We start from the raw sequence: 9,122 nt of genomic DNA on the forward strand, positions 1-9,122 counted from the left end.
TTGCCTAGGCATGGCCTATTAGGCAATATACTGGTTTTTGAAAGCGAGCGTAAAGAAGTATCGTACATTTTTCCTCCTAAAGTGAAGTATTTATCACACCTCCTACAGAGATATCTTGGCTGCAACCTTTTCGAGCGTCTCTTGTTGTTTAGAAATCTGAATTTGGAGTGTTCCCAGGATTTACACCTTGGACATATGGCCTTCATTCGCCTGAAAACGTCTTCCATGTTTTAGCTCTGAAACAGACAGGTTGAGAGAACTGATACAAATACAAACACTGCTTTCACTACTACCAAAATACAAATGATAGTGACCTATTAACCTATTTCCTTACGGCCTAAAAAATAAACTCTTATCTAAACAAACATAAATTTTCATTTTTTTTTAGCTTTTCGTTCCCTATGATTTATGATTTTTGATTTATTCTCTACGATTGTTTTTTTCCTTTTCCTTTGTGATTATATATTGATATAGATAAATATCGATATAAGATAAACCTGTTTCTGTTTTTAACATGCAAAGAAAAGCGTTTGAATCATCATTTTTTTTTTAGCTTTTCGTTCCCTATGATTTTTGATTTATTCTCTACTATTGTTTTTCCTTTCTGATTATAGATAAACCTGTTTCTGTTTTTAACATGCAAAGAAAAGCATTTCAATGTTGATCTGCAAGTAACCGATGGCTCTCCCACGGAGGAAACAATTGTTTTTAGTTTTTAATGATTTGTTTTTAATGATTTTTGGTTTTTACTGCGAGGAGTTCCGTGACAGAAAACTGGAAGTTGCTTGGAGTTCCTTGACAGAAAACTGGAAATCGCTGAGGTTTCTCATTTTATGTAGGATCTTGAATGAAATTTGTTGGGCACTGTGCAGGTAAATTTCAAAATGGAGTGGGTAATCTCGAAACGATTGTTTTTAATTTTTAATGATTTTTTTGTAATGCTTTTGGGTTTTTACTGCGAGGAGTGATTTTGGGTTTTTACTGTGAAGAGTTCTGTGACAGGAAACTGGAAATTGCCAGGAGTTCCATGACAAAAAACTAGAAATTGCTGAGGTTTTTCAGTTTATGCAGGATCTTGGATGAAATCTGTTGGGCACTGTGCAGGTAATTTTCAAAATGGAATGGGTAGTCTTGAAACGACTGTTTTTAGTTTTTAATAATTTTTTGTTAATGATTTTGGGTTTTTACTGCCAGGAGTTCCGTGACAGAAAACTGGAAATTGCTGAGGTTTCTCAGTTTATTTTGGATGTATACTTCATTAATTTATCCTCGAGAGCTGTCGGAAGAAGAGGTTGTCTGGTGGTTCTCAAAACGTATCTACATATCTACAGCAAGAGGGCACCAATCTTACCTTTATCAATCGTACTCCAAAAATCAGAAATCACTGGCCTTGTGAAGCGAACCAAAGAACCACTTAAATCCGGTGAGGACAACTGAACACCATCAGGAACATTCCTGTCACAATCATGTACACCATGTCTGGTTAATACTCTCTCCCTTGACCCGCCAGTTTGCGGCTCACCAACTGGGACTTCCTTGATTGGTTTCACAGCTCAATTTTCAGAGTTAACATTAGGATTTGCATGAAAGTTTCTCAAATTTCCAACCGATGTATCATCCCCTTTTCACATGCTGACAGTAACTAAATGATGTGAACAATCAAAAGTTACAACTTCCATCTCATTTCGAGTGGGCATGCTGAATTCATTATTGTTGGTCGCTTCCTCTAACAATGTAGCTTTAGAATGATTTTCATGATAAATTTTAGGCAGACCCATTGTCTGATTATTATCACTTGAATTTGTTGGGTCCCTTTGTGATTCTAAGTGAGCATGTGAACCATTCCCCATGCCCATTTCAGTCATTGCCCGTTCCTCATCTAGAACAGAAACCTTATCTCCATGCGCATCTTCAGGTTCTATAGCTTGATTCATGTTAAATCTTGTCTTCGCTTCCTTAGATGCCTTCAGTTTAGAGGTCAAACTTGAATTTACACCCCAATCACTGGAGTTGACTGGCTTAGCAGACTCACAACACTGAGTTATTTCGCAATAAGGATTGTGGTAAGAGGGCCGATCGTTGTTGGGACATTCATATGTGCCATTAGAACCCTGTTCTTGGGCCCAAGCATTACGCATAATATTTCCAATTTACTTTTTTTTTTAGTGAAATGATTTTTTTTGCTAAATGCTTAGTATCTTTCTTCTTGAATATGGACACAGGGATGTTCTTTTTCTGTAATTCTGGGTGGAGCATGTGATTTTTGGATTTGTTGTGGAAACAGACCAGTTTTATTCTTCCATTTGGCCATTGTAAAAGTGGCGATAATGATGCGTTGAAGGGTTTAGTTAAGTCCATGTCTAAAGATGAGAAGAAGCAACATGTTTGCATTCCACGCATGCAATGTGTATTCAATTCAAACATGTGATCTCCATCATGGAAAAGAAACCACCACTTAATGACTTTAAGTAAAACTGTTTGGCGGGGTAAAAAAGCTTCCATATCTCAAAGCTTTTCAATATTGTTTATTATTTATGCCCTCGAGATGAAATTGAATTTGCAGGATCCCTCATTTTGTCTACTAATAATTCAACACATTTTTGTGTGCTGACTGTTGGAGGAAAATAATCACTGAAATAATATGTGTTTTAGAAGAGGAGTTTAATAGATGACAACCAATAAAATGTATAGCTGCACAGCTTTGTTGAATTTGACAAAGAGAGGTTGAGATTGAGATCTTGATTTGCTAGATAAAGTGAATTAATCTACACCATAAGCAATCTTTTCTTCCACGTGCATGCAAAATAATTGAATCCATGCTTCTTTAGTAGTATAGAGAGTTCCCTTGTTCTTCCTTCTTGGATGTGATACTGCAATGCAGATATTGCTAGACAACTCTCCTCTTCATTCTTCCAATTTTTAAGATAAATGGAAGTTCTGTAAATTAGACATAGAGAGGTCAAGATGTCGATCGGTAAGTTAGATAGTGAATTGATCTATTCCATGAGCAATACATTCATGCACAATCATTTAAAAGAATTGAAGCTATGCATATTTGGTCCATCCAGAGATGAACCATTCCCCATGCCCATTTCAGCCATTGCCCATTCCTCATCCGGAATATAAACAGAATCTCCATGCACATCTTCAGGTTCTGCAGCTTGATTCATGTTAAATATTGTCTTTGCTTCCTCAGATGCCTTCAGTTTAGGGGTCAAAATTGAATTTACACTCCAATCACTGGAGTTGACTGGCTTAGCAGACTCACAACACTGAGTTTTTTTGCAATAAGGATTGTGGTAAGTGGGCCGATCGTTGTTCAGAGATTCAGATGTGCCATTAGAACCCTGTTCTTGGCCCAAAAATTACACATAATATTTCCAAAATAGAAACACAAAGCATAAATGTTTTGGCATTTAGGTTGGTCAATTTATTTTTGAAGATGAAGAGCAGCATTTTTCCAAAATCATCTAGAACCCGTCCTCCTGCAATCATTCAGATGTGCCATTGGAACCCTGTTCTTGGGCCCAAGCATTACGCATAATATTGCCAAAATAGAAACACATAGCATAAATGTTTTGGCATTTAGGTTGGTCAATTTATTTTTGAAGATGAGGAGCACCATTTTTCCAAAATCATCTAGAACCCCTCCTTGTGCAAATCAGCTGGGAACGGGTAAACCATTTATATTATAATATGATAATTTGCCTTGACACTCATCTAATTTTGTGCATCTCTTGCTTTTATGAGGTCCTTTCAGAAGTGGTAATAATAATAGACATGTTTGGATGCAGGATTCACTGGTGAGGAATCCAAACATTGCCTTGGTAAGTTTTCAAACTTCCATTATAATATGATAAATTGCCTTGACACTCATCTAATTTTGTGCATCTCTTGCTTTTATGAGGTCCTTTCAGAAGTGGTAATAATAATATACATGTTTGGATGCAGGATTTACTGGTGACGAATCCAAACATTGCCTTAGTAAGTTTTCAAACTTCCATTTATATTCTTATATTGGTTATGCATTTGTATTTTGGTTATGCATTTGTATTTTGGTTATGCATTTGTATTTTGGTTAAATAAGGATTTATAAGTCCATAATCATCTCAAGTTAATGTTTAGTCAGTCCTTTCGCAACAGTTTCTGAAATCAAGCAGAATCTCGCCATGGATTTTTTTATCTCTAGGAAGATGTTTTATATTCAATTACTGCTAACATGGACTACAAGGACATGCCTGATTTCATTGTGACGGAGGATGTTACAGGTATCAATGCAGGTAGGCAGTTTGTTATTGTCTGCTTGCTTTCTTTCTAAGAAATCTTAAGAGTTCCATGATATTTAATTTATAGTTGAGAAAATCAACATTATCTAAATCGAGTTATTTCTTTCTTGCATGTAAAAAAGAGATATCTTCTTGGATATTACAATTTTGCTTTTTTTTTTTTTCTTTCTTTTTGTTTTTTGTTTTTTTTTTTCTATTGAAATGATTTTTTGTTTTGCTAAATGCTTAGTAACTTTCTTCTTGAATATGGACATGGGGATGTTCTTTTTCCGTAATTCTGACTGAGCATGTGATTTTTGGATTTGTGGTGGAATAAAACCAGTTTTATTCTTCCATTTAGCCATTGTAAAAGTGGCGACAATGATGGATTGAAGGGTTTAGTTAAGTCCATGCCTAAAGATGAGAAGAAGAAACATGTTCGCATTCCACGCATGCAATGTGTATTCAATTCAAACATGTGGTCTCCATCGTGGAAAAGCAGCCACCGCTTAACGACTTTAAGTAAAACTGTTTGGTGAGGAAAAAAAGCTTCCATATTTCAAGACTTTTCATTATTGTTTATTATCTATGCCCTCGAGATGAAATTAAATTTGCAGGATGCTTCATTTTGTCTAATAATTCAACACATTTTTGTGTGTTGACTTGGAGGAAAAGAATCACTAAAATAATAAGTGTTTTAGAAGAGGAGTTTAACAGATGACATCCAATAAAATGTATAGCTGCACAACTTTTCTGAATTTGACAAAGAGAGGTTGAGATTGAGATCTTGATTTGCTAGATAAAGTGAATTAATTTACACCATAAGCAATATTTTCTTCGACATGCATGCAAAAGAATTGAATGCATGCTTTTTTAGTATAGAGAGTTCCCTTGTTCTTCTTTCTTGGATGTGATACTACAGTTCAGATATTGCTAGACAACCTTGCAATTTTTAAGATAAATGGAAGTTTTGTAAATTAGACATAGAGAGGTCGAGATGTCGATTGGTAAGCTAGATAGTGAATTGATCTACTCCATGAGAAATACATTCTTGCACAAGCATTTAAAAGAATTGAAGCTATGCATATTTGGTCTATCCAGAGAGTTGCCTTTGTACTTTTTCCTTTGTCGAGTTACTAGCAGTGCAGAGATTGCTAGGACATTCTTGGTATTTATTTGAGGTCTCTTTGCTTGAAGAATAGATCGAGGATTGCTAGATAACTTGGACTAAATCATATACACTTCTATTATATGATTGAATGAGCTATTTAGCAAACCTCGATCTACTTCAAGCCAAGAGATCTTAAAGATTTATCAAGAATGTGCTAGCAATCTCTGCACTGATAGTAACATGTCAAAAGCAACTCTCCAGGTAGACCCAAAAAGCATAGCTTCACTTCTTTTACTTGCTTGGCCATAAATATTTCTTTTTCATTTCTGTCAATTACAATTTCTTATCTTATTCACAAGACCTTGAGACTTTCCTCATAGACTTAATTCATAGTTTCAGTTCTGTGATATGTTATAAGAAAATATATCTTATTCATTCTCGTGACATAAAATCTCTTACTGTGTTCAATCTACGAGAGCATGTAGCATTTTCCACAACACAGATTGTGTGAAGGGAAATCTAGGTTGTATTCTTAGCAATGTTGCGAACATTGGCATTGGGATAAAATCGGCAAGCGTCCGAAAAACCAAAAAATCGGGAAAATTGGACATGGAGAATTCAAGATACCATCAAAATATCGGCAAACATTGGCTAGGCAAAAAAATCATGATTTCGAGATAAAATAGGGACATTACATCGAGTAGGCCAAAAAATCGGGCCAAAAAATCATGACTTCTAGATAATATAGGGACATTACATTGACTAGGCCAAAAAATCATGATTTCGAGATTAAATAGGGACATTATCGAGATGTTCGCAACACTGATTCTAAGTTTCTATACTTGTTGTTGCAAGTTTTTTTAATCACTTCTTCAAGTTTGGGAATGAACTATAGTTGTATGAATGCAAACAATGGTCGTATGCATACAAACAAGTATATCCATGAGCTTTTTTGTATCAGTTCTTCTAGTATGAAATTGAATTATAGCTGTATGAATGCAAAATGCCCATATGCATCAAAACATGCATATGCATGAGCTTGAGTTCGAAAAACTTTTAGGTGTAGGAAAATGCTGAATTATGGATTTTAGATACAAGGACTAATTAGTAACATGCTGAAACAATGGAGAGTTAGTTTATAGGGGTTACAAAGAAGTATATCCATGAGCTTTTTTGTATCAGTTCTTCTAGTATGAAATTGAATTATAGCTGCATGAATGCAAAATGCCCATATGCATCAAAACATGAATTATAGCTGCATGAATGCAAAATGCCCGTATGCATCAAAACATGCATGTGCATGAGCTTGAGTTTGAAAAACTTTTGGGTGTAGGAAAATGCTGAATTATGGATTTTACATTCAAGGACTAATTAGTAACATGCTGAAACAATGGAGAGTTAGTTTATATGGGTTTATGCTCATATCCTACTGATGAAGGAAGAAGATACTTGGGAACAAGACTAAAAGACAATAACTTACAAAGCTACGGTTTCTTACGGACTATTGTATGATTGGTGGGATATGAGTCTAACAGCTTTGAAATTACTTTTAGGTCACATTAACATGAAATTCTAACGCACTCGAGCATTAACAGCAGTGCCTGCTGCTTAGTCATCTCCTTATAGTGTCTGGTTAACTGTAATCTCAAATGTGCAAAAGCAATTGAAGGTTGATGCTGGAAAGGATTTTAGTGATTTTCTAAGGTTTTTGGGCAACTCATTTGCCCTTCCTCTCTTCCCTCCAAACCTATCCTACACTCGAGGAAACCCATTCCAGAATAGGAGCTGTGCTCTTTGTTTGTTTGTTTGGACATGAATCATTTTTGCAGCAGAGGAAAATGGTTCCACCTATATGTTGTAACCTGGTCCCATGGAAGGAAATGGTCAGGTGCAAATCCCCTTTTCTGGAATCAAACACAGTCCCTTCACATGAAAGGGTTGAGTGCCGACCCCTGATTCTAGAATCCAACGCAATCCCTGGACAGGAAATGGATCTGATTTTGGAATCACCAAAATTCAAATATTTGGGTGAGGATCCTTGTTTCCTGAGTCTGACATGAAGGTGGAGCATAAGTTCCAACTCCTATAGGTGATTCTAGTAACTGTGGGTGGAACCATTTACCTAGAGGTTTTATTAAACTTCAAATATACACCAGAATAGGAGTTGTTTTGTTTTGTTTTTCTGGTTGGGACAGGATTCCTTTTCCGGCAAATGGAAACGATTCCACCTTTGATGGAAACAATCTGGTGCAGATCCCCGATCATTTGACAGGAAACGGTTCTGATATTGGAATCTCTAAAATTCAGATATTTGAGTGTGGATCCCTGACTATTGAATCTGACCTGAACAGAGAGCATGAGCACCACCTCCCACAGGTGACTCTGGTGACTGTGAGTGGAACTATTTACTTTCCCTTTATGTCTCTCTGATGCATGTGTATTATAGTATATATAGCTTAAGAGAGTGCTTTGTTTCACAGGAGATGTATGCTCTGGATTGCTAATAAAACTAGACTATTAGGTGGAATTCTTTTACCTGTAGGCTAACAATTTTTAATCAGTCCTTCCTGAGAGGAGTCCTCATTATTATGTTCCATGTCTCTCTGATTCATGTGTATTATAAAATTTCTATTTCTCTGTCTGGTCTGTTTGTATTTGTTTTTGACATTCTTAGAGTTTCTGGTCTGCAGGTGTTTATGTTAAAGGGGACTTCATGATTCATTTAGCGGGATTGAATGATAAAAAGGAGTGGGTCAAGAAGATTCTACAGGAACTCGAGGAAGAGAAGAGCACATTTAAGGACGGAATTGTCAATGATTTGAGCATCTTCATTTTTGAAGGCGCATATTTTTGTTGCTAAATTAACCTATTCTTTTTTGCGGGTAGTTCATATCCAATTCATTCATTCTTTTTCCAGTGGAGGGAGGCTCTTATCTGCGATGTTCATTTCAATTTCAGACTTCCTAGGTATGATGAATTCAACTTGAGGATTTTTCTAGAACTAGTTTAAAAGATAGCAACTCCATATAGTCGCTTGATATGCATGATATTTGATGAGTATTTTTTTGGTTTTCCTCTGACAGCTTGTTTTTTTCCATGGTGGCCAGGTTTACAAGTTGATTATTTGTGATGAAGCCTTGTATCTATATCATCGATTTAACCATGTCCTGCTTTGTACACTATATTCTTTTGGTATATCACGAGTGGTTATTGTTTTTATAAATTGAAATTTTGTACCTGACTTTTTGTTGTCAGAAATATGTGAAAACCCTGTGAATTGTACTTGCTATTTATTGTGACTTGTGGGACACTTTTACTACGCTTGAGATGATTAGGTTCTTTGATTGATATGGAGCAAAGCCAATCACCCATCATTGAATACATGCAATGCTACCTATAAGTAATGCCTAAATGGAACTACCTAAACTCGATTTAAAATATTCCTTCCATAAAAAAGATCAATTGTAAGGTGATGCCCCCCCCTTTAAGGGTATTTTGTTATAATTTATGATCAATTGTAAGGTGATGCCCCCCTTAAGGGTATTTTGTTATAATCAAATCAAGGTAAAGGTTTCCTATCTGATTCTTTATATCTTGTGTGTGATTTTATATTCAAATATATTCAGGTACTTAATACCTTGGATAACACTTTCCTTACAAAGAGTGTGTTAGAATTTTACCTTTGTTACTCTAAACGTGTTCATCCTTCAGCAACACAACAATACACTGCAATATCCCCTAAACGG

The 9,122-nt window shown here is 35.7% G+C and overlaps 1 protein-coding gene across 1 annotated transcript; it reads left to right on the plus strand.

Annotated features, from left to right (window-relative positions):
* The first annotated feature begins 884 nt into the window (after positions 1-884).
* Positions 885-8,911, plus strand: LOC149208556 (uncharacterized). Its single transcript, XM_089398376.1, has 9 exons — positions 885-893; positions 1,003-1,053; positions 1,195-1,235; positions 1,290-1,423; positions 3,795-3,827; positions 3,952-3,984; positions 4,194-4,280; positions 8,067-8,343; positions 8,484-8,911. The coding sequence occupies exons 1-8, from the start codon at positions 885-887 to the stop codon at positions 8,234-8,236; spliced, it is 558 nt and encodes a 185-aa protein (XP_089254502.1). The 3' UTR covers positions 8,237-8,343; positions 8,484-8,911.
* The last annotated feature ends 211 nt before the right edge of the window (positions 8,912-9,122 follow it).

Source organism: Pinus tabuliformis, chromosome 1_2, assembly GCF_031772625.1.
Source record: "Pinus tabuliformis cultivar Carrire ecotype Pingquan chromosome 1_2, CPIR1, whole genome shotgun sequence".
Taxonomy (NCBI): Eukaryota; Viridiplantae; Streptophyta; class Pinopsida; order Pinales; family Pinaceae; genus Pinus; species Pinus tabuliformis.

Excerpts from the sequence above, each read along its gene's own strand:
- LOC149208556 (XM_089398376.1), top strand. Across the intron at positions 1,054-1,194 it reads AAAAACTAGAAATTGCTGAG|GAGTTCCGTGACAGAAAACT; the intron begins GTTTTTCAGTTT and ends TTTTACTGCCAG. Across the intron at positions 1,424-3,794 it reads CAAAGAACCACTTAAATCCG|GATTCACTGGTGAGGAATCC; the intron begins GTGAGGACAACT and ends GTTTGGATGCAG.